This window comes from Lygodium microphyllum, chromosome 4, assembly GCF_053477565.2.
Source record: "Lygodium microphyllum isolate KBCC chromosome 4, Lygodium_microphyllum_v1.1.10, whole genome shotgun sequence".
In the NCBI taxonomy this organism is placed as follows: Eukaryota; Viridiplantae; Streptophyta; class Polypodiopsida; order Schizaeales; family Lygodiaceae; genus Lygodium; species Lygodium microphyllum.
Genome location: NC_141138.1, coordinates 54,557,804 through 54,581,955, shown reverse-complemented (window position 1 = coordinate 54,581,955; position 24,152 = coordinate 54,557,804). Strand labels below are relative to the sequence as shown.

The window sequence follows — 24,152 nt, the reverse complement described above, 5'->3', positions numbered from 1 at the left end:
ACTCCTTGCCATGTCTCCTGATTCAATGGATGTGTCCAATGTCAAAGATGCAGTGAGAAAAACATCTTAACATTGTTTGTCTTCTTGGTGCCATTCTATTAGGTACGTTCTACTTGCTTCTTTATTTGCATTTCTTAAAGCTTTTTGTATTCAAAGCTTATCTTTCCTTCTTGATGTAAAGTAGTGACGTATTGTTCAGAGTTATGCTTAAAAATGTTACATCTACATTTTCCTTAGGTCCAAGACTTGTATGGAGGTGGAAGAGGGGCTTGCACACCCTCTTGCATTGAATGAAGTGGGGCACAAAGCATGTCCTTTTATCTCCAAGAATGAAAGAACTATGGAGATGATGAGTAGCTCTTCTTCATCTTGGAGTTTTCAAAAATTCGAAGAGAAAGTTGAGAAATTGACAATGGACTAATATTGGCCAAGCAATGTAGTCTTTCTCAAAGGAAATACAAGTGTAGTCTATATACTTGCATGATGTTCTATAGGAGATGAGAAGTGCACATCTTTGCCTCCACAACATTGTTAGTGAGTTACATTATGAATTTAAAGGTGCAACGGAGGGAGTTTTTGAAACAAGGCAAGATAGCATGCTTAAGAAAGAAAGCCACAATTCAAGGTGGTTAAAATTTGTGATAAACGCATTGCCCATTAGGAAATCTATCGAACAATATTGATTTTCAAAAACAAAGTGGCATTATTAAAAATATCTATTGCTCGATTTAATAGGCTAATGACACAAATGAGTTGGCGTCTCCTTTTGAATTGAGGCATGAAATAAGCTCTTCAAAAACACTTCCGAACCTTTCTCTGTTGTGTTCTCATTTGCTTGCCCTTTGGAAATTCTTTGTGACCCTCTTTATATTGCCATTGCAAATGTCATCTCTTATAGTGTCTATTTTCTAAGTTCAATGGATTGTTAACATGAATGGTTTGGCAGATCGATCTCACTTGCATCATTGGATAGGCTTCTTATGATATGGATATGTAACTTTTATTTGTTTCTACAAATCAATTCATCAAAAGAATATTTTTCACTCAACAATAATATTGGTGTTGTTTAAATTTTGGAAGTAACACATATTCTATATATATGTGTTTTATGATTAGTTTTACCAAGTTAAGATTTAAAGTTAAGTTGGATCACATGTCCTACTAAAAAGCGGTATTTTGCATTAGTGCAATGTATGATGTGAATTTTCATCTAGCTTTTCTTATAATAAGTTTGATGCTTTCATACGTGTATCTAAATAGGGTCTACTTTTTGAAATGTGACCTTTCTCGCTGAGTTTTGTACTCTATGATGTATTCCAAATCTCTCCTTTTTTCCTTGACTTCTTCAGATGTCTGCCCCCATTTACAAATATTACCTTGCATAAAAAACTCAACTACGTTTCCAATAGAAATTCACATCTACGTTATCATATCTCATTATGTGTAGGAGCCTTGCTCCTGTTGTCGAGTGGCTACCAACTCTCCCATACACAGACTCCTTTAGTCTAACATTTGTAGAGATTCAACATGGGTCTTATGCCCAATATTTTTATGTTTTGGCCCCATTGGAAGCATTCTTAACTCAAAAAATACATTCTTTGCACACCCAACATCCTTGGGAGCATCATGAGTTCATGGATCTTTCATACTTGGTTAGGGTGCATAAATTACACCTTCGAATTATTATGTTTATTGGAATAGAGATTTGTGCATCTTCTTTTAATTCAGGTGATTGAAACTATAGCTTCTATTTCATTTCTTTCTCCTTTCATACAAGTCTCCTATTGGATAAAGTGATTTTTGTGTTCATTTGAGGAAAAAGGAAGTCTAGAAAGATCAATAATAGCAACCATTCATGTAAAATAAACATGCAAGCATCACCACTACATAATGTCACGGATGCTCCTGTGCTCGCTAACAATGCCCTTTTACGGGATAAATTTTTGTTTTGAATCATTGTCTCTTTTTTAGTACACATTTTGTTGTCTTTTCTTTAAGCGCTACTACATTACACTTGTGATAGCAAATTTGTTCAGAAGTGTACTATTCCTCATATTGCAAATTTGTGCCTTGCAGTGCACCTTAGAAAAGAAATTTTGTTGAGGAAAAAGGTGAAGTGAGCGAGGCATAGCCTTACAAGCTTTACAATGATGCACAGCATGCGAAGTGCGATAGCGGGCCAAGCTAGCTAGTAATTCACAACTAGGCGCTCCGCGCCTAGGCTCGCCCTTCGCGCCGGGGCGGGTGCGATTTTTGCGGGGGGCGAGTGTTGGACGCATGGCACCCACCCCCGCGTTCTCTTTGTTTTTTGTGGGGGAGATGGGGGGGTGCCACATGGCACCCGCCCCCCACCTCTCCTTAACTAATAGTATAGATGTAAAATTCTAATGGGAGTTTGTACACACAACTTGTTGTGTATGGGGTGGTTCTTTTGTTCGAGCCCATGGTGTCCTATTTTGCAACTAAAATAACAGAGAGTAGATCGTCTATAATTTGAGTTTCCTTACCTGCATGTCCATGAGTCCTGGCGAATCAGTGTGTGATGAGGGGCCAGCCATACCTGAAAGCTATCACCAAGAAGTCATGTTGGATGATACAAGGCCATCGCACAAGGTTCGTTGCAGGCTTCAGCTGGCAGAGCATCAAGCATTCGCGGCCGCCCCACTACATTGATCCGGAGCAGCTGCAGATCGACAAGGAGAATGCAAGCTGGAGGAAGAGATCCAAGAGAGAGCTGGACTCTGAGGCCTTTCCACCTGCTCTGCATGTGGTCTGCAGGAAAGAGAAAGGCCAGCACCTTCTCAAGAACTTCCACATTGTGGAGGCCATCGTCGACAAGGCGGGGATTTGCAGTACCGATACCGTGCTCGAAATCGGTCCTGGCACTGGCAACCTCACCCTGCGTCTCCTTCAGGCCGCACGCAAGGTGATTGCGATCGAGCTGGACCCCCGAATGATCGAAGAGCTGCAAAGACGAGCTCAGCTGACGGACTATGCAGATAAGCTAGAGGTGAGTTTTTTCTAATGATGTGATGTTTGCGATAGGCGATATGTTTTGATTCTTGTAAAGGTGGGCAGTTCAGAGCTTAGTGATGCAGAGGATGTTTTGGGAAAGTCAATACATTGCTTTTTGATCCTAATAAAGGTGGGCAATTTAGAACTCAATGATGTAGAGTATGTTTTAGGAAAGTTAATTTGCATTGAGAATCAATCCCTTTATCTTCATGTGACATCACAAATTGCCTTTCACATGATAACCTGCAACTACAGTCAATTCTGAGGTTATGACGTATTGTTAGTCTCAAGCTACACGATCATGTATATACACATGGTCTAATCAGTTCAGCAGCCTAACAAGCTGATTTGCTCAAATCAAAAGTGCGCAAATTATACAAATGAAGCTCAAAGGGCAAGGCAAGAGGAAATATATTATGTGTGGAGGCTGTAGATATGTTCATAGGCCCATATTTGTAGGTTAGCTGTCACTTTGTACCATTCTAGATGGGAATAATTTCCTTACTTGACTGTTTTGGATCAGTATGTTATTCCGGTATTTTGGCTTTATAGTAGGATGCTTGTCTTTGACCCATACCTCCTCCTCCTCCTCTATACCACCTTTTGTGAAGATATGCTAGGTTTGCATTGAGAAAACATAGAATGTATGAACACGACTAAAACACAACAACTTAGACAATAATGAAATATAGGCAAATCCTAAACACAAAACACAAAATGCAAAAGCACAAACGCAAATAGAGAGAGGAGAACTTTGAAGTGAATGAATCAATGCAATAAATGAATGTAAGAGTGTATAGAATGCTCAAGGGTAGAGTGGTGATTGATGATGTCCACAGGAGAATGGATCCCAAGTGCTTAACCATTAATCGGAGCTGAGAGAGTGCAGAATAATGAAGGGCAGCAGGCTGGTCACCGAAACACAGCAGTTTGGAGACTGAATGTGGTAAATGCAGCAGTGTGCCACTGAATAGAAGCAAAAAATTGTGCAGTAGAGTTGTAGATGGCAGAGCGACAGTTGTAGGAGAGGTGTCAGGGGCTATATGGGTTTGCAATGCTGAAAATGCAGGCAGGTTGATGTTGTCGATGTGGTTGATCAGCAAAGTATGAGGATGGGACAACAAATGTAGTAGTTTGGAGTAGTTGCCAATAGTTGGGAGCTGTTGCCAATAGCAAGGACCAGCTGATGATGACATGGCAGTGGTCGCAAAGGTTGGACAAGCACTGAGTAAATACTGATGGCTGAAATCTGCGCGTAGAATGGTAGAAGTGAGAAACGTGCACAGAAGGATGGGGGTGAATGGTGGGTAGCTTGTCTATTTATAGGTGCTGAAGGATCCTCCCAAATTAGGGTTTTGCATGCGGGACACAGAAACTCTCTAGAACTGCTCTCCTTTAATGCCACTTTTGGTAATTTACATGTTTTGGGACTGTTTTAAAGAGCTAGTTAGTATGTAACGAATTTTTAGCTCAACACCCCCTCTTAGCCATAAAATTGGAACCAAAAAGGGACTGTAAGAAAAGCGCAAGGCCATTTTCACCCCCCATGGCATCCCATCCCAAAGTAGCCAGGGCATTAGATAAAGTGTGCATGTTGGCTACCCAATGGCCTACTAAGGCTATAGAGGCGGTGGTTATCCTACCAAGGGAGCTTAAGTGATCACCCTAGAGAGGCCAAGGCATCGGACAAAGGCAGATCAAATAACATTAAATTTTTTTTCCTGTGGGGAGAATAAAAAGGGATGGTTAGATCCAACACATCACAAAGTAGACAAGCTATCCCAACCACTCTTGGGCGTTGATGATGAGGGTGATGGTAAGGTGGTAAAGAATCACTAGTGGAGATAGCTCAGGATCCGCCCAGATATGCTTTGCACAATGAGATGTATAGGGTAGTGTGCTACATGATGAGAATGTGCATATAGCAAGTGTCACTTGGACAATGTCTCTTATGAGGAAATTGTTCACATGTCCAAGCATCCTTGTACAAAGATGATAATGATAATGCAATGCAAAGGGGAGGTACAATAGGGAAGGTGGATTGATGTCAAAGATAAGGTTTGAAAGATGAGGATGGAGCACATTGACTTGAAGAGAAAGGTAGAAGTCACCACCATGATAGCATCAAGAGAGATGCTACACAATTCACGTAAGGAGGGGAAGCCTCCATATTGGTAGAAGAGTAAATCTCATAGGAAGATGAAACCACGAAAGGAACGGTATACGTTCCAAGTCTCTAGCCCAGGAAGGACGAATGCAAAAAATTCAAAAACCTTGTAAGTGAGATGAGAATTTGCAAAATAGAGGTTAATAGTGAGATGCTCCAAAGAAAAGCAAAACAGAAAAATAAAGCTAAATGAAATAAAGATGTGCAATGAGTGTGTGTGTGCGAGTGAAAGTTGTAGAAGACTAAAGAAGCTAATCCCTCAAGGGTAGTTAAATATATGGACTGCTGAGGTTATCTGTGTGCCACGTGTCTAGTGGCAACTAGGCCAGAAGGAGCAGATGGGGCAACAGTAGGTGTAGCCACACTAGATTGTCTAGCAAGAGTGGAGGTAGTTGCAACAGTTTGGTGTGGTTTTTGAGGTGGGAGACCTTTGGCCTTGGTATGACACTCCTCGCCCATATGGCCCATTCTTTGATAGTGTGTGTAAAACCTATGCTTTTTAGGGAGTTGCCACCGGATGGGTTAGGTTTCTTTTTTTCTGTCTGCGAAAGGGATGTCACCCTTGTTTTGGGATGTCTTCGCATCTTGAGAGATCTTGCCACCTTTGGTTTTCCCTTGCGAAGAAGAGGCAACTAGACCCTCTTTGAATACGAATGTGGGGAGGACTTCTTATGGACTTGATCATGCAGTCTAGCATAATGCAAAAATTGACATTTGAATTCATAGAATGTTGGCAATTAGGATAATGAGATGATGTGTTGGATGAAGTGGAAATACTCTTCAGGAAGCTTGTTAAAAAAGAATATAACTTGATCATCATCTAACGTTGGTGAGCCAGTAATAAACTTGGCAAGTAACCTTCTATATTCAGCCAACTTGACTTTTAGATCGTCCCCTTCCTTAATGAAAGACTCTTGAAGCTCATAGTTGAGATTGATACATCAAATGCGACCTTGCACTGCATAGGGGTCAATGAGATGACTCCAATGTTGAGAGGTGAAGGGAAAATGTTGTAATAAGAGTGGAACTCATGAAGCAATCCTTGCATTAACTCAACATTGATTGTGGCTTTGTGGGCTCTCCATTGATGGATGTGATCAGGGTGAGCCGTGGCATAGGCTCTAGACCAATGACTAGGTTCCAAAGGCCCTAAGATTCAAGCTCTTGTATGAAGTTCGACCAAGTGGTGAAATTCAACCCGTTAAAAGAAGTCCAATATGTGAAGGCGTTCTTGGCCGTAGCAATAGAGTGGCAGTGCTGTAGGATGGGAAAGGTGGGTAGGGTGAAGGAGTGGAGACATTTGGAAATGAATCCTAGAGTGCCCACCATGCATGCGTGAAGTGTGTAGAGTGGATCCAAAAGTGGAAATGGATTGACTAGGCATGGGTATGGTGACCACATGAGTAGCCCATGGAGAGTAATAGGGACATGTGGAGCAAAGGATGGAAATCCTTGTGTGTCCGAGGGAAGTGAGGGGGATACCCATTATTGCTATCCTAGGGTAAAAGGATGTGCTCACTTGTGGGAATGTGGGAGGCAGTGTGTTAAAGGGTGGCATTTTATCTAATGATATACTAGGATGCAAAGTGGCATTCACTTGAGGATAGATGACGTGGGATGTAGAGAAAGAGAAGGAACTAGAAGTAGAGATGGAAGCATAAAGAAGTACCCTAATACAAACTAGACGGAAGTAGAGATGGAAGTGTACTGGCTTCCTTGCGTTCTGGACCTATATCAACAATTACCGAAGCTTATTGATATGCTCTTGCATAGAAGAAGATTTATTAAGACTTGAAGTCCTCATTTGAACCTCTAGAGACACTTGCTTCATCATGGTTGTCTGATTGTACATTTAATCTAACTCCAACCATATCTCCTAAGCCACAGTCCCCACGTGCTTGATGTGAACAATGAGAGCTGGAGTGCAAGAGAGAAAGAGGTAAGAACGGATGTGGGCGTCAAGTTGTCCCAATGTGCTTATACATTCCTCTCATATGACTCCAGTATGGCAAGCATCATTACATGCAAAATGTGGTAATTCTCTCCATTGAGCTTTTGATTTGAAGAAAGAGCCGGCAACATAGGGAGCTTACAGTCCATAATAGCATGAAACTCCATGTCAAGGTTGGTGGACATTGTAAATGAAATGACTTGCACAAAAACAAGGGCAACCCTCTTTGACTCTACGCACAGTGCTGTGCCTACTAGGGCTTTTCTTGTTCGTTCTCAAAGAGTTTCACTCGTTGGAGGAGATGAAAACTAAAAATGCAGCCTATTCTCCTTCACCAGCAACAAAAACCTGGAAACTAGTAACTTCATTCCTTCTCCATGCGCCACTTGTTCACCTTAGTCCTCGAAGGTCGAAAATGGAAATGCAAAGAATCCTCTTGATCAGGTCTGTCCATGATCAATCAGCCCTTCTACATTGCTTTGATATCATGCTAGAGTGCAATGAATGCAGAAGCGTATGGACAAGATTGAAAGACAATGAACACGAGAGAAGAGGGAGAGAGAAAATAGAGAAGAACGTAGAAATCTGTAGGCAATGAATGTTGACATGAAAAAGGCAGATATACAAATGGGTTGTTGAAGTATCTCCTCGACCAAATCTCTCTGTGCCACCTGAAGACATGAGTGATGAGGACAAGTAGGCTGCCTACAATATATAGCACAAAATAATGCAATAAACAAATAAGGGTGGCCAGAAAACTTTGGTCAATTAGGTCATAAATGCTACCGATTGCTACCAAAAATAATAAATTAATTAGTGATTGGCCTTTGGCTCCCATGTGGCATAGTTGCGTGCTTGTCTCATGTCTTGTGTCTCACGTCCGACGTGCCCAAGAAAGGGTGATTGCATCTGTGACTGTTGAAAGTGCCCAAAATTGATAGGAAAATGCGTAACTCTGCCTGAGAGAATTGATTGCACCAACTCTAGCTTGAGAAGGCTAGTCCAAGGGATGACAATCTCTAACACCATCATCAATGCATTAGAAGTCGTCGTTGTGTCGAATCCTTAATCTCCTCCAAATGGAGAAAGGCTGCTAATGAAGGAGCAACCATTGCTCGAGTCCTTCATAGATTTCTCCTACTTGGTTTCCTTCTTGTCCTTGTTGGGGCAATCCTTCTTCGAGTGACTTGTCTTGCCACGAATGTGACAAGTAGACTCCTTGGCTTGGTCTTGCTTGGTCTCCTTGTCCTTCTTCTTCTTCTTGTTCTTTCCCTTTTGTTGAGAAGATTTGACCCATCAATGCCTCCATCTTTGGAGCATTTTGAGCGCTTTGAGTTGTTCCTCTTGATCTAAGACCATGGGAACCAACTCCTCCCACGTAAGGGTGTTTGTTTGCCTTGAAGCAATCAAGACGGAGTAAAATGCACTAAATCGGGGTAGTATTTGCAAGAGAAGTGTTTTTGCAATGCCCTTTGAGGTAATCGCCTTCCCTCTGTTCTAGACCTGCATCTGTAAGTGTGGAAGCTTATTGACATGCTTCCACATGGAAGTAGACTTGGATAGGTTCAATGCCCGCATCTATACCTCCAGAGGCACCCGCTTCATCACTGTTTATTCGGTTGTACAATTGATTTAGTTCTAGCCATATCTTCCAAGAAATGGTCAAATACTCTATGTGGGCTAACATTGCCGGTGTGCATGAGAGAAATAGAAATGATGGAATGTGGACATTCAACTTGTCCCAATGTGCGCGTACCTTTGCTAGCTCAACTTTCTCATCGGAAGAAAGCTTGGATAAATCACAAGTTGTAGGATGATTTATGGCCTTGGTCACGAGCTTTACCAAGTCAAGGACTTCGAGATGGCAACCATCATTACCCACCATATGCAGTAATTCCCCCCATTGAGTTTCTCAAGAGTTAGTAACACAGGGACCTTATAGTCCATAATAGCCTGAAACTCCACGTCAAGCTCGGAAGACATTGTTACCTAAATAACTTGCACAAAAACAAGGGCAGCCCCTTTTAACTTTGAAAACATAACTTGCTAGGGCTTCCTCCGCTTGTCCCAAATCCCTACTTCAATCATTGGAGGCAACGAAAACTCAAAATCTGCAGCAAAGGGCCGAAAACACAGTTTTTTCTCCTTCACGAACAGTATTGTATCATATCACCCATGATTTGAGAGAAGGTGTTAGCAGATTAGTTAGCTCATGAGTGCGTCTAGTTGTAGTTTAGTGGGTTGGGGCAAGCAACGGAAAGCACCCAAAAAGGCCAACACAATACTTTTTGTACATTTATTTTTGGCACCTATTTATGAGCTTTTCAATTGCCCAACCAATTATTTTATGCTGGTGGACTTTTTTAAGCTGATGGCCTATTATTGTGTGGCTCTCTTCTCCTATCATTTCATCACTTGTAGATTCCTAGAGCAGGTTCTGTTGGAGAGAGCAAGCCAATGGGAGTCCCACATAACTAGTGATTCATTGTTGTACACATTTGTCTCATGTCTTGGTATATGAATTGCATTTCCCGAGCATATCTATGAGTTTTTCCTTCGTAGTATTCTTTTGTTCTTTCCTCGCAGTCTCTCTTTCTTTTCTTTCGTGTTGTGCAGTCTATTACAATAGATTCTCATACTTTCATCACTACACCCACTTTTGACAATGACCATTTGATCATGCTTTTAAAGTCAGATACTTTACTGCAAAATGTTTAGTAGAGAAATGTCTTCTTTCTACGAAGACCCATCTCTGTCATGGATGATTTGTTAGAGATCATAGCCTGCACAGTCAGTCGGACTGTGCAGTCGGACTGCCACGTGGCAGTCCGACTGCCTGCAGCCCAGTCGGCTGCATTTAATGCAGCCGACTTGTTTCCAGGCTGCGCCCTGTTTCTGGCGCCCCAGTTCGTGGCAGATTTCGACTATTTAATAGTCGACACTTTCAGCAGTCTACACACTTCTTCTCTGACGCAGATTACAGACCGGTGACGCGCAGTCTCTGTCTCTATTCACAGATTTCAGACAGCAGACAGTGCAGACTGCAGCAGACTTCAAGGTGGACAGCGGGTCGCATCGTCGAGGTGGAGACACGCAGTCCAGCGCACTGCGCCCGTGTATATCTTTGTATTTAGCATTCTTTATACAGCAGATCTTCATTGTCCACTGTCTCTTTCTCTCCCTTCTCTCTCTGCGTTCTCTCTCTCTCAGTCCTACGCTTCCGCACCGCTGCACTCTGACATGGTATCAGAGCAGTATTTGAGGGTTGACTGAGCGCAGAATCAACCTGAAGAGGAGTTTCCATCGCGACACAAATTTGCGTTTTTTTACGTTTAAGGGCAGACAGGAGGGCTGAGCCTTGGAACGAGTGTGGGCGCACAGGAAAGGAGTACAGGTGGTGGATTTGCTGCTGTTTACTGCTGTTTGACGTGGAGGAAGTTTGAGTTTTCAGCCTAAAAGTGCAGGTTTTGCTTTTTCATCGCCTCCGGCGGGTGAAGAAGCTTCAGGACGTGGAAGAGCCTTAGCAGGCTGAGTTTACCCAGTCAGAGGGGGCTGCTTTTGCGTTTGAGAAGGCATTGCAGGTGAAGATGTCTACAGAGATGGACTTGGAGTTCCAGGCGATTATGGACCGGAAGGTGCCTGTCTTACCGGCTCTTCCTACAAATCAGAAGCTCGACGGCGACAACTACCGCATTTGGCGCGTCATGATGTTGGCCATCCTTGAGTCCTATGATTTGGCGGAGTTGGTACAGGAGGAGATTGACCGGCCCTCGGTAAGAGATGATTCCAAACTCTCTTCCGATGCTCGTGCGGAGTTAGCCAGGGCTCAGTCTCATTGGGACAAACGGAATGCTAGGATTCGATCCTTTCTCTTTCTATCATGCACTATAGCCGTGATCGCTCACATCGAGCACTTGACGGTGGCTCGTGAGATATGGCTGGAGCTTGATCAAATGTACAATCGGATGACCTTGATGAAGAGGGTTTCTTTGGAGGTACAGATGCGGACCTTGTCCGTAAATAAGTCTTCTTCGCTACGGGAGCACATTAACAAGCTAAGGCAGCTACAGATGCAGGTTCAGAATGCGGGGAAGCCGATTTCCTCCGAAGACATGGCGATCACACTATTGTCGCAGTTGCCGCCACGATTCGGTACATTTTACTCTGCCCTTATTGCTTCGGGGTGAGAGTCTACTCTTCGCTGGGAAGAGTTGGTTCCTATGGTCTTGGACCAAGAGGAACAGTTAAAGGGACAGAATGCTTCCAAGTCGGAGGCGCTGACAGGTCAAGCCTCTCAGAAGAAGGGGAAGGACCAAAAGAAGAAGAAGGGGGATAACAAGTCCAAGAAGGACAAGGACAAAGACTCCACATGTCATCTTTGTGGAAAGACTGGCCATTGGAAGAAGGATTGCCCTGACAAAGACTCGAAGGACACCAAGAAGAAGGACACCAAGGATTCTGGAGCGGTGGCTGCACCCTCATCAGCTGCATTTCTTCAACTAGCTGTCATTGAGGACGCTTCACCGAATGCTTCTGATGCTGCGATGACGGCTCCCCAAGCTCGAGAGTGGATTGTTGATAGTGGTGCCTCACGGCACATGACTCCTTCATCAGATGGTGTTGCTGAGCTGCGACCCTCGCGTGGGCAGGTTCTCATTGGAGACAGCTCTTCAGTTTCTGTTGCAGGTCGGGGTAAGATGCAGCTTATTCCGGATGGACGAGGTGGCACCCATACCTCAGAGGTTTTGCATGTACCAGGATTAGGGTACCATCTCCTTTCAGTTCATAAGATTTGCTCCCTTGGTCTTTTGGTGGAGCTTGACAGTTCTACTGTGCGAGTCCTCGATCGTGGATCGAGGAAGGTTCTCTCATCCGGATATGAGGAGGACGGCATTTACAAACTGAAGTCTTCCACTGCCCTCTCTACTCTTCTTCTTACCTCACAGTCACAGTCTGAGTTATGGCATGCTAGGTTTGGTCACTTGAACTATGACTATCTTCGGAAGGCGTCACGTGGACAGCTTGTTCGAGGGTTGCCGGATATCGTGGTGAGCCAGCAGCCATGTGTCTCCTGCATACGGGGGAAGCAGCATAGAGATGCCATTCCCCACACAGCTTCGCGGTGGTCTACTTCACCGATGGAGCTAGTATCTACGGATCTATGTGGCCCTATGAGGAATGAGTCCTTGCGTGGGAGCTCGTACTTCATGCTGATCGTGGATGACTATAGCAGGATGACATGGGCCTACTTTTTGGCATTAAAGTCAGAAGCTTTCTCGCACTTCAAGGATTGGCTTCTCTTTGAGGAGAATCGATCAGGCCGGAAGTTGAAGACCTTGCGATCCGACAAGGGAGGTGAATTTGTGTCTAATGAGTTTGCTCGGTTTTGTGCAGATAGAGGAATTCACCAGGAGTTTGCCAATACCAATACTCCTCAAGAAAATGGTATTCTTGAACGGAAAAACCGCAGTGTGATCGAGATGGCGCGCACCATGATGGAGCACCGACAGACCCCTCAGGTTCTGTGGGCCGAGGCTGTGGCTACTGCAATCCACATCCTTAATCGATCCCCTACTTCGGCCGTGGAAGGGATGACTCCATTTGAGGCTTATTTTGGGGCGAAGCCAGATGTTTCTTACTTTCGAGTCTTTGGCTGTGATGCCTATGTTCACATTCCCAAGGCTCACCGTGATAAATTTGAAGCGGCTTCCCGAAAATAGGTATTTGTTGGCTATAGCTCCCAGTCCCAAGGCTACCGACTGAATGATCCCGTCAAGCGGGATGTGTACACTAGCCGTGATGTGCGGTTTGTGGAGGTTCCGGCTACTTCAACGGGTGAGGAGCATCCCGTTCTTAGAGATCCAGGGGAGAGTTGGGCTCCTTCTACAGTTCCACTGGAGCCCGTGCCTTTTGATTATGATTCTGTTTCTGACACAGAGTCTACTGTTCCACCAGACACCTCTGAGGAGTTACCACCGGTGGATATTCCAGAGTCTTCTGCTGATGGAGAACGACGAGGGGAGGTTCGGCCTCCTCCTCGCTGGGCCCCGTGACACACTCCGTGATTCAGGGATCGAGGGGGTTCCTGAGGAGTGGGGACCGCAGGATGGTCCGCTGCGGTTACGGAGGCACCAGGCGCATTCTTCGGAGCTTGTCTGCTCCAACTATTGTTTGATGTCCCGTGTTATGCAGGATCGAGAGCCCACCTCCGTGAAGGAGGCTTTACAGTCCGCCCCATGGAAGAAAGCTATGGAAGCTGAGTTGGAGGCTATTGAGAGGAATGGCACTTGGTCACTTGTGCCACGCCCCCCGAAGAAGAAGGTGATTGGCGTCAAGTGGGTCTTCAAGACCAAATATCTCAGTGATGGTACTTTGGATAAGCACAAGGCTCACCTTGTTGCTAAGGGTTTTGCACAGCGCCCAGGGATTGACTGTCATGACACCTTTGCCCCCACAGCTCGTATGGCAACCATTAGAGCTGTTCTTGCTTTAGCTGGCTATAGGAGATGGCCTGTTTATCAGTTGGATGTGAAGTCGGCCTTCCTGAATGGTGATTTGAAGGAGGAGATCTTTGTGGAGCAGCCTCCTGGCTTTGGTTCTTCAGATGGGAAAGTCTACAGGCTGAAGAAGGCCCTATATGGCCTCAAGCAGGCCCTGCGAGCTTGGAACGAGAAGATTGATTCGTTCCTCCAGTCTCAGTTGGGATATCGGCGGTCCAAGGCCGATCCGCAGCTGTATGTTCACACTTCCGAGGATGGTTGTGTGCTGTTTGTATTATATGTTGATGATTTGATTGTTACAGGTGATGATGCACAGCAGGTCCAGGAGACAAAGTTAGCTTTACATCGGACGTTCGAGATGACGGATTTGGGGCTACTCCATTTCTTTTTAGGCCATGAGATTTATCAGTCTCCGAGGGGGATCTTTATCTCCCAACAGAGATATGTACAGGAGCTCTTGGTGTCTTTTGAGATGGAAGACTGTCGGGCCCTCTCTACTCCTATGGATCCGAACTGGAAGGCCACTTCCCATTCAGCTTCTCCTTTGGCGGATGCGTCCCGCTATCGACAGTTGATTGGGTCCTTGATTTGGCTTCTCAACACCAGGGTTGATCTATGTTTTGCTGTTGGGCTCTTGGCAGGGTTCATGAGTGAACCTAAGACGATGCATTGGCAGGCTGCTCAGCGGATACTTCGGTATCTGAGGGGGACGTCTGATTTGGGGATTCATTACCCTGCAGGGACAGATGGGTCAGATCTTGTACTTGCAGGTTGGAGCGACTCGGATTGGGCCGGTGACGTGGACCACAGGCGGTCTACTACAGGTTATTGTTTTACTTTGGGTGCAGGTGTTATTTCATGGAGTAGCAAGAAGCAGCCCACGGTAGCCCTTTCGTCTACTGAGGCGGAGTATCGGGCCGCGTCTTCCACCACTTGCGAGGTTGTGTGGCTTCGGAGATTGTTGGAGGAGCTTGGGTGCCCCCAGACTCGTCCTACATTGCTGCGATGTGACAATGAGAGTTGCATTGCCTTGGCAAGGAACCCTGTTTTTCATGCCCGGACGAAGCACATTGAGATTCAGTACCACTTCATCCGAGAAAAGCTTCTGGATGAGACCATCACTGTGGAGTATTGCAAGACGGAGGACAATCTTGCGGATTTGTTTACGAAGGCGCTTCCTCAGGCTATTTCGGCAACATTCCAGATCCCTCAGGCTTCTGCCCTGTCCAGGCTCTGAGAGGGGGTGTTAGAGATCATAGCCTGCACAGTCAGTCGGACTGTGCAGTCGGACTGCCACGTGGCAGTCCGACTGTCTGCAGCCCAGTCGGCTGCATTTAATGCAGCCGACTTGTTTCCAGGCTGCGCCCTGTTTCTGGCGCCCCAGTTCGTGGCAGATTTCGACTATTTAATAGTCGACACTTTCAGCAGTCTACACACTTCTTCTCTGACGCAGATTACAGACCGGTGACGCGCAGTCTCTGTCTCTGTTCACAGATTTCAGACAGCAGACAGTGCAGACTGCAGCAGACTTCGAGGTGGACAGCAGGTCGCATCGTCGAGGTGGAGACACGCAGTCCAGCGCACTTATACAGCAGATCTTCATTGTCCACTGTCTCTTTCTCTCCCTTCTCTCTCTGCGTTCTCTCTCTCTCAGTCCTACGCTTCCGCACCGCTGCACTCTGACATGATTGTGTTAGAGTGAAGCAGTCTAATAGATCTCATGTGACACTGATCTCTGACTCACATAAAGCGGTAGTTCCTTCAATTAACACCTGGTCTTTTCACACACACACACAAAAACAGACACCTCACTCCCTTGCTTAACACCTGATTGGCCCCGAAGACCGGCGCCCCTCTCGGTATTTCTTTATCAATTAGAAGATGGAAAGTTACAAAAATGAAATGTTCCAAAATACATAACTTGAGAACCGTTGGTTTTCATCTTCTCTGAGTAAATCCCAGCTGCATAAGGACAATACAACATGACAAGAACAACATCCCTTTTAGGAAAGCATTTTTTGTAACCATAACTCAATGATTTATGTGTAGAATTGTAGTTTGCAGATCTCTGAATTCACTGTTCTTACTGTCTAGCGTGTTTAGAACAACATCCCTTTTAGGAAAGCATTTTCTGTGACCAAAACTCAATGATTCATGTGCAGAATTGCAGTTTGCAGATCTCTGAATTCACTGTTTTTACTGTCCAGCATGTCCAGAACAACATCCCTTTTACTCTAGCTTCATTCCAGCAATAAAACAATCCCACGAAGAGCACTAAATTAGAGCTGAAAAACCCTGTTCCTGTGTGGCATGGTCATTACTTTCTTTAGTTCTTGCATTGGAGAAGCCAACTGTTGCTCTTGAACCTGGACAATGAGGCTCTTGCCTCAACAGAAGTGCAAAGAAAACACAGAACTGTACTGTCGATGGAATCAGCCCATCATGCAGAGCATTTCATCTAAGAATAGAGAGAGAGTTGACTAGAGGGAGCAAGCTCTACCTCTGTATATGAGTTAGAGACGAAGAAGTACTCTCCATAGCTGATGAAACTACATCAATTTGTCTTCAGCTCCTCAAAACTTCATTCTCGGATTTTCCCCTTATGCCTCTTACGTTTTTTCTAATGCTCTCTCTCTCTCTCTCTCTCTCTCTCTCTTTTGGGAATTTGTGCCACATGGCATACATGTAACAATTTTCACGTTTAAACCTTCTGGTCTAAAATTCTTCATGATCGGTGCAAAATTTGACCTTGGTACAGACCAGAGAATTAATCCTTGTGCAAAAACAAAGATATTGACGCGAACAGATTCTGGGGTTCAAAAATAGTAACTCCCTAAATTTTAGGGATGGTGACCCTTGCATTTCTCAAATTGTTCTGAGCAACTTTTATCATGCAACCACATTAAAAAGTGTAATGTGGCTTAGTTACAGTGACTTTTATTTTGTGAGCATTCTCACATGTGTATCTTCTGTGTCTTGGCCAAGCTCATTGTCCTGCACCACATCTCCAGTGGCTAAGCACACAGTCCCAAACCACTGGCATTCTATTCTTTAGTGCCCATTCAATATGGAACTGGTCCTAAGGCTCAGACAAACCATTAGTCCAATTTGTCCCAATGGTTGCCTCTTTTGGCCATGCAAAGATCCTGGGTTAATCCAAGAGAACTCTGGAGGTAAAAAGCAATAGCAACTAAAGAAAAGAAAAATAAAATTTTTATATAAGTAAATAAGAAAAGCAACTACAAAAAGTATCACCACTTGGTAACATACCCCCCTCTTGAAAGAAGCAAGCGACCTCGATTGCATGCCACACATGCTAACGGATGACACAGGATGATAACAAGATTCTCCATGTTATTAGTGCCATCGCATGTATCACTTGCTAACAGATGACACGGGGCGATGGTAGGAGTTTTCCCACTACCATTTGTGTCAAGTACAGCAAGAGCAAACACATTCCAGACATGGCTTTCCGGAGCGTCCATCACCGAATGCTATGATGTGGATTGTGAAGAATCAACACACATATTAAAATCCCCCATAAAAAAACCCCGTCTGCCAAGTGACAAGGAGGTCTGCAAAGTATTCCAAAGATCCCGGCGGGATAAGGGGTCATTTGGAGCATAGAGCCCAAGTAACCATAAGATCTCTCCTTCAAATAAAACTTCAATCACCAGAAAACGACCATGTACATTTTTAATAAGAACAGGGTGATATTTCTCATGTACAATCATAAGCACACCCGAATAATGCATGGCATGTATCCCTGCATAAAACAAGTGAAACCCATGGCAATCCACAACTTTTCCTGCTTCACCGAGACTCTTGTGCTCAACAGTGCACAAGACATCCCACTGATTCTCATGCAATAAACTCCACATGGCATGTTGCTTATTGCGAGAACAAATACCTCACACATTCCACGTGGCTATCTTCATGTGTATTCAAAAAAGAAAATCAGGAACGAGGCAAAGCTTGCCTCGATTTAACCTTTTCTGCTAAAATGTCAAGGACTCCCTCATCCAGAAAATCAGCTAACACGGCAAAAGAGTTTCGACGAGCAGATTTAGAGGTAGACGGTGTATCCACTGTCTTGGGAATGGAACGGGGATAATGACGATCCCATGGGGTAATCACGTTACCTCTAGCATCAAAAGCCAACTTAGCAGGTGGGCCCTTTGGACCATCCATATATACTTTCCTTGTGGGCTGATTGCGAGGAACAGAAGAGACCATAGCATGAGCAGTGTGCTGTGAAGACAACATGTCTTTCCTGTGCATATAAGTACGCAAGGAATCTTGTGAAGCAGTAGGCAGAGTATCCGCCACACCAGCATCAAACCTTTTACCTTTCTTGGCAAGTACATCTATCCAATCATTGTCATGGGAATCCAAATCCGAAACATGTTGTTTGCCTTCATCCAAAACTTTAGGAGGCTGGGTCGCATCCTGCGATGGAGCATCAAGCACCATATCTTCCATGGGAGGCAAAACATACTCAGCATCTGAAGTCGGTTGCTTCGCTGGACATTCGGCCATAAAATGCCCCAATTTTTCACACGAGAAACAATGCCCTGCAAAGTTACCCCATTTCAAAGGAAAGTGCAAAGGATGCATGCCAGAGCAATTAATACGTAACCAAACAAGCCTTTTCCGAGCAGTGTCGCATAACATACACAAACAGTTACGATTCGTGGCCCTTAGGCTTGGAGGAACCAAAACAGTGTCTACAACGGCCATGGCATCCTTTAACAATGGCCAGTAGACAGGCGGACAGTTTTCCACTTCAATCCACACTGGGCATTCGCGTTGAAGCAAATGCTGAAAATCAGCCATTGGGCACCATGGCACAACATGAACCAAACGGCGATCAAAGAACAATGGCAATTTAGTCAGCAGATCGGCACGATGTTGCTCGGATTTCAACAGCACCTCATAAAAGCCTCGGGGCCCAACAAAAATCTCTTCAACACACTTCCCTAGTGTAGGAAAGCATTGGGATCCTACCAGTGAAGAAGAGTATAACCGCACGCTCATAAAACACTGAGAATGAGCGCAACACATTTTTAGGATCCACCGTGGCTTCCAGAACATCTTCAGTTTCAGAGCTAGAAAACGCTTCATGATTATGTTGAACATAATCACCAAGCAGAGTGTTGGCAAACTCCAACAAATGCTCCTAGTCAACATCCTGAGAATCCACAGAATCAGAAGCAACCTGAGCATAAGAACATTCCCGATGATCCATTGTGTCTTCCGAAGTATGCTTGGTGCGTTTGCCCGCAGGTTGGAAGTTTGGACTAGGTGGCATCTCCTCTGTGCAAGGAACCATATCCTCTGGTTCCTCTGTTTCAGAATCCAGACCAAGGGCTGCCACTGTTTGGTCAATAAAGGCCAAGTCTAGGCCAGCCATATTATATCACCACTTTAACCCGAGATCTCAAGCTATTTACAGGGCACTCTCTCTCTCTCTGGGCAGGTCGTTGTACCTTAGGTCCTCTGCACAAATCTATATTCTGCAGTACTGTTTGTATAGACTTTAACACAATCTGTCTCCTTCTGGGATTAGAGCAGGCCGTCATAGACAAATCCTCGGAGTCAGACACAGGGCAGTGTGCCAGAGGAATGTCAGGATGGAGATCAGGTTGATGATGATACCCGCGGGTGCTGAGACAGAGTGCGCGCAGGACAGAAAAGGGACGTCTGGAAGGCAAGGGCAGGATTCGACGGGTCGGGCAGGGAAGATTGCAAGTTCAAGTTTCACATAGGTGGAGGATCACATCCTGTATCCAACTATGATTACTAGGAGCCTTTCTAATATACATGTTTTTGGATGCAACACAGGGCGATAGCACGTATCCCCGAACTATTAGTGTCACAAGATCTATAATCATTCAACTGAAGTGTAACAAATACAACTTCAAAGCACTGAGATTTTATTCAATGATACACATGTTAATGATAAGTGTAAATCATACATTGTGCATTATTCAATGAGATTCAGTATTCGACTGTACAATAGAGAATGTACATTGCTTCAAAAGGCATTCTAAGTCACTGTAGGTTCTAGCAAGAAAGCTTCTCGGTAAAGTTGCAATAACTGAGGCGAACTTGCCAATTCAGCCTCTTCCATCCATTTGGCATCCATTGGTGAATAGTTCTTGAACTTCATCAAAAATCTTCTTATAACTCTACCTTTCACTTTCCTATCCTTATGTGCCAAGATTTGCTCAGGAACTGGAATCTCATCTAGTTCCTCTACTTCAGGCTGTTCCTCTTGAACCATATCTTTTGGCACTTCACCAATAAAAGGCTTCAATAGGCTCACATGGAATGCATTATGAATTTTCCAATTTTCTGGCAATTTCAGCCTATATGCCACGTCATTGATCTTCTGTGAGACCTGAAAATGGCCATAGTAATGCATGCTCAGCTTTGGAAACAAACGTTCCTTGCCCTTCTATTTTCTCAAATGTGCCTTTTCAAAACGCAATAAGACCCAATCATCCTTTTTGAACAAGAGTTCCCGACGATAACTATTAGCAGCTCTTTACTGTTTAGCTTGTGACTTTTCTAAGGCATACTTGACCTTTTTATATTCTTCTTCCCAATCTTTTACATAACGATTTGCTTCAAAAATGTTATCTTTTGTCTGCAAAATGGGAGGCAATTTCTTTCCACCTTCCACAATCTCACAAGGTGCTTTACTAGTAGATGAGTGCATTGTATTATTGTATACATACTCAACCAACGGCACGTAGTGTTCACAAGAAGTCTTATGATCTGAAACATAGTACTTCAGTAGATCTAAAACAATTGAATTTGCTTCTTTAGACTATCCATCAGTTTGTGGATGGAAAAAAGATGAAAATTTCAGTGTAGTGCCCATGTTTTCAAACAATGCTTTCCAAAACAAGCTAGTCATTCTTGGGTCTCTATCACTCACAATTGACCGTGGCATTCCATGGTACTTAAATATATTATGCATAAATATCTTTACCATGTGTTCTAACTTTAACCTTTTTTCCTTACAGGAATGAAATGTGCCTGTTGCTGAATTTGCAAATGATAGTCCAGATTGTCACAGTGCAGCGGTACGGAAGCGTAGGACTGAGAGAGAGAGAACGCAGAGAGACAGTGGAAGATGAAGATCTGCTGTATAAAGTGTGCTGTATACAAAGATATGCAGATATGTACACGGGCGCAGTGCGCTGGATTGCGTGTCTCCACCTCAATGATGCAACCTGCTGTTCACCTCGAAGTCCGCTACAGTTTGCACGATCTCCTATCTGAAATCTGCGAATAGAGACGGAATCTGCGCGAGCCATCGGCCTATAATCTGCGAGTAGAAGAATGTGGGCAGATTGCTGAAAACTCGGCTATAAATAGCCAGAATCTAGGCGCACCAAATAGGCAGGTTGCTGAAAACTTGGCTATAAATAGCCAAAATTTGGGCGCACCAAATAGGCAGGTCGGCTGCATTAAATGCAGCCGACTGTACTGGTACAGGTTGGACTGCCACGTGGCAGTCTGACTGTACGGCCGACTGTACGGCCAGTCTCTGATCTGCTAACACCCTCTCTCAAAGCCTGGGCGGGGCAAAAGCCTGAGGGATCTGGCATGTCTCTGAAGTAGAGCTTGGGGAAGCGCCTTTGTGAATAAATCTGCAAGATTGTCCTCCGTCTTGCAGTACTCCACAGTGATGGTCTCATAGCCAATGCACTGTCTGAGGTTCACTCATGAACCCCGCCAAGAGCCCAACAGCAAAACAAAGATCAACACGAGCGTTGAGGAGCCAAATCAATGATCCAATCAACTGACGATAGCGGGAAGCATCTGCCATGGGAGAAGCTGAGTGTGAAGTGGCCTTCCAGTTCGGATCCATAGGAGTGGAAAGGATCCGACAATCCTCCATCGCAAAAGAAACCAAGAGCTCCTGTACATATCTCTGCTGAGAGATGAAAATCCCCCTCTGAGACTAATAAATCTCATGGCCCAAGAAGAAATGGAGTAGACCCAAGTCTGTCATCTTGAACGTCCGATGTAAAGCTGCCTTCGTCTCTTGGACCTTCTGTGCATGATCACCTGTGACAATCAAATCATCAATATACAACACAAAAAGCACACAACCGGCCTTGGAAGTGTGTACATAAAGCTGGGATCGGCCTTGGAACGCCGATATCCCAACTGTGACTGAAGGAACGAATCAATCTTCTCGTTCCATGCACGCGGAGCCTGCTTGAGGCAATACAAAGCCTTCTTTAACCTGTAGACTTTCCCATCTGAAGATCCAAAGCCAGGAGGTTGCTCGACATAGATCTCCTCCTTCAAATCACCATTGAGGAAGGCCGACTTCACATCCAACTGGTAGACAAGCCATCTCCTATGGCCAGCCAAGGCAAGAACAGCTCGAATAGTCGCCATATGAGCAATGGGGGCAAAAGTGTCATGACAATCAATCCCTGGGCGCTGTGCAAAACCTTTAGCAACAAGGCGAGCCTTGTGCTTGTTCAAAGAACCATCGCTAAGGTACTTGGTCTTGAAGATCCATTTGACGCCAATCACCTTCTTATTCGGGGGGCGAGGCACGAGTGACCAAGTGCCATTCCTCTCAATAGCCTCCAACTCGGCTTCCATAGCTTTCTTCCATGGTGCGGACTGTAAAGCCTCCTTCACGGAGGTGGGCTCTCGATCCTGCATAACATGGGTCATCAAACAATAGTTATGCTTGGTGCCGCTGTGACCGCCGCGGACCATCCTGCGGTCCCCACTCCTCAGGGACCCCCTCGATCCCTGAATCACGGAGTGTGTTACGGGCCCAATGAGGAGGAGGCCGGACCTCTCCTCGTCTCTCTCCATCAGCTGAAGACTCTGGGATATCCATCGGTGGTAACTCCTCGGGGTTGACCGGTGGAACAGTAGACTCTGTATCAGAAACAGAATCGGCATCAAAAGGCACGGGCTTGGGATTGAGAGTTGTAGCCAACAAACACCTGTCTTCAGGAAGCTGCTTCAAATTTATCACGATGAGTCTTGGGAATGTGAATATAGGCATCACACCCAAAAACCCTAAAATAAGAAACATCGGGCTTAGTCCCAAAGTAAGCCTCAAAAGGCATCATCTCATCAACGGCCGAAGTGGGGGATCGATTAAGGATGTGGACTGCAATAGCCACAGCCTCGGCCCACAGAAACTGAGGTGTTTATTGGTGCTCCATCATGGTGCGCGCCATCTCGATCACACTTTGGTTCTTCCTTTCAAGAATGGCATTTTCTTGAGGAGTGTTGGTATTAGCAAACTCCCGGTGAATACCTTTATCTACACAAAAATGAGCAAACTCGTTAGAAACAAATTCACCACCCTTGTCGGATCGCAAGGTCTTTAATCTCTGGCCCGATCGGTTCTCCTCAAATAGAAGCCAATCCTTGAAGTGGGAGAAAGCTTCTGACTTCAACGCCAAGAAATAGGCCCATGTCATCTTGCTGTAGTCATCTACGATCAACATGAAGTACGAGCTCCCTCGCAAGGACTCGTTCCTCATTGGGCCACAAAGATCTGTAGATACAAGCTCCATCGGTGAAGTAGACCGCCGCGAAGCTTTGTTGGGAATCGCATCCATATGCTGTTTCCCACGAATGCAGGAGACGCATGGTTGCTGGCTCACCACTATGTCCGGCAACCCTTGAACAAGCTGTCCACGTGACGCCCTTCGAAGATAATCATAGTTGAGGTGACCAAACCGAGCATGCCATAGCTCTGATTGTGTCTGAGAGGTAAGAAGAAGAGTAGAGAGGGCAGTGGAAGACTTCAATTTGTAGATGCCGTTCTCCTCATATCTGGATGATAGAACCTTTCTTGACCCACGATCAAGGACTCGCACTGAATCACTGTCAAACTCCACCAAAAGTCCAAGGGAACAAATCTTATGAACTGGCAGTAGATGATACCCTAAACCTGGTACATGCAAGACCTGTGAGGTATGGGTACTATCACGTCCATCTGGAATAAGCTGCATCTCACCCCGTCCTGCAATAGACACCGAAGAGCTATCTCCAATGAGAATCTGGCCACGCGAAGGTCGCAACTGGGCAACACCATTTGATGAAGGAGTCATGTGCCGGGAGGCACCACTGTCAACGATCCACTCTCGAGCCTGGGGAGCTGTCATCACAGCATTAGAAGCATTCGGTGTAGAGTCCTCAATGACAGCTAGATGAAGAAACGTAGCTGATGAGGGTGCAGCCACCGCTCCAGAATCCTTCGTGTCCTTCTTGTTGGTGTCCTTCTTGTCTTTGTCAAGGCAATCCTTCTTCCAATGGCCGGTCTTTCCACAAATATGGCATGTGGATTCTTTGTCCTTGTCCTTGTCCTTCTTTGACTTGTTATCCCCCTTCTTCTTCTTTTGGTCCTTCCCCTTCTTTTGAGAGGCTTGACCTATTAGTGCCTCCGACTTGGAAGCATTCTGTCCCTTCAGTTGTTCCTCTTGGTCCAAGACCATAGGCACCAACTCTTCCCACC

The 24,152-nt window shown here is 45.0% G+C and overlaps 1 protein-coding gene and 1 pseudogene across 1 annotated transcript in view; one reads left to right on the top strand and one right to left on the bottom strand.

Moving 5' to 3' along the window:
* The first annotated feature begins 2,416 nt into the window (after window positions 1-2,416).
* The window catches only part of LOC148037054 (uncharacterized), a 30,674-nt gene continuing 8,938 nt past the window's right edge, over window positions 2,417-24,152 (top strand). Inside the window, exon 1 of the mRNA XM_087676002.1 lies at window positions 2,417-3,010. Coding sequence (XP_087532128.1) covers window positions 2,543-3,010 — 468 coding nt within the window. The 5' untranslated portion in view covers window positions 2,417-2,542. The remainder of the gene's footprint in view (window positions 3,011-24,152) is intronic.
* Window positions 19,683-21,255, bottom strand: LOC148037056 (uncharacterized; annotated as a pseudogene).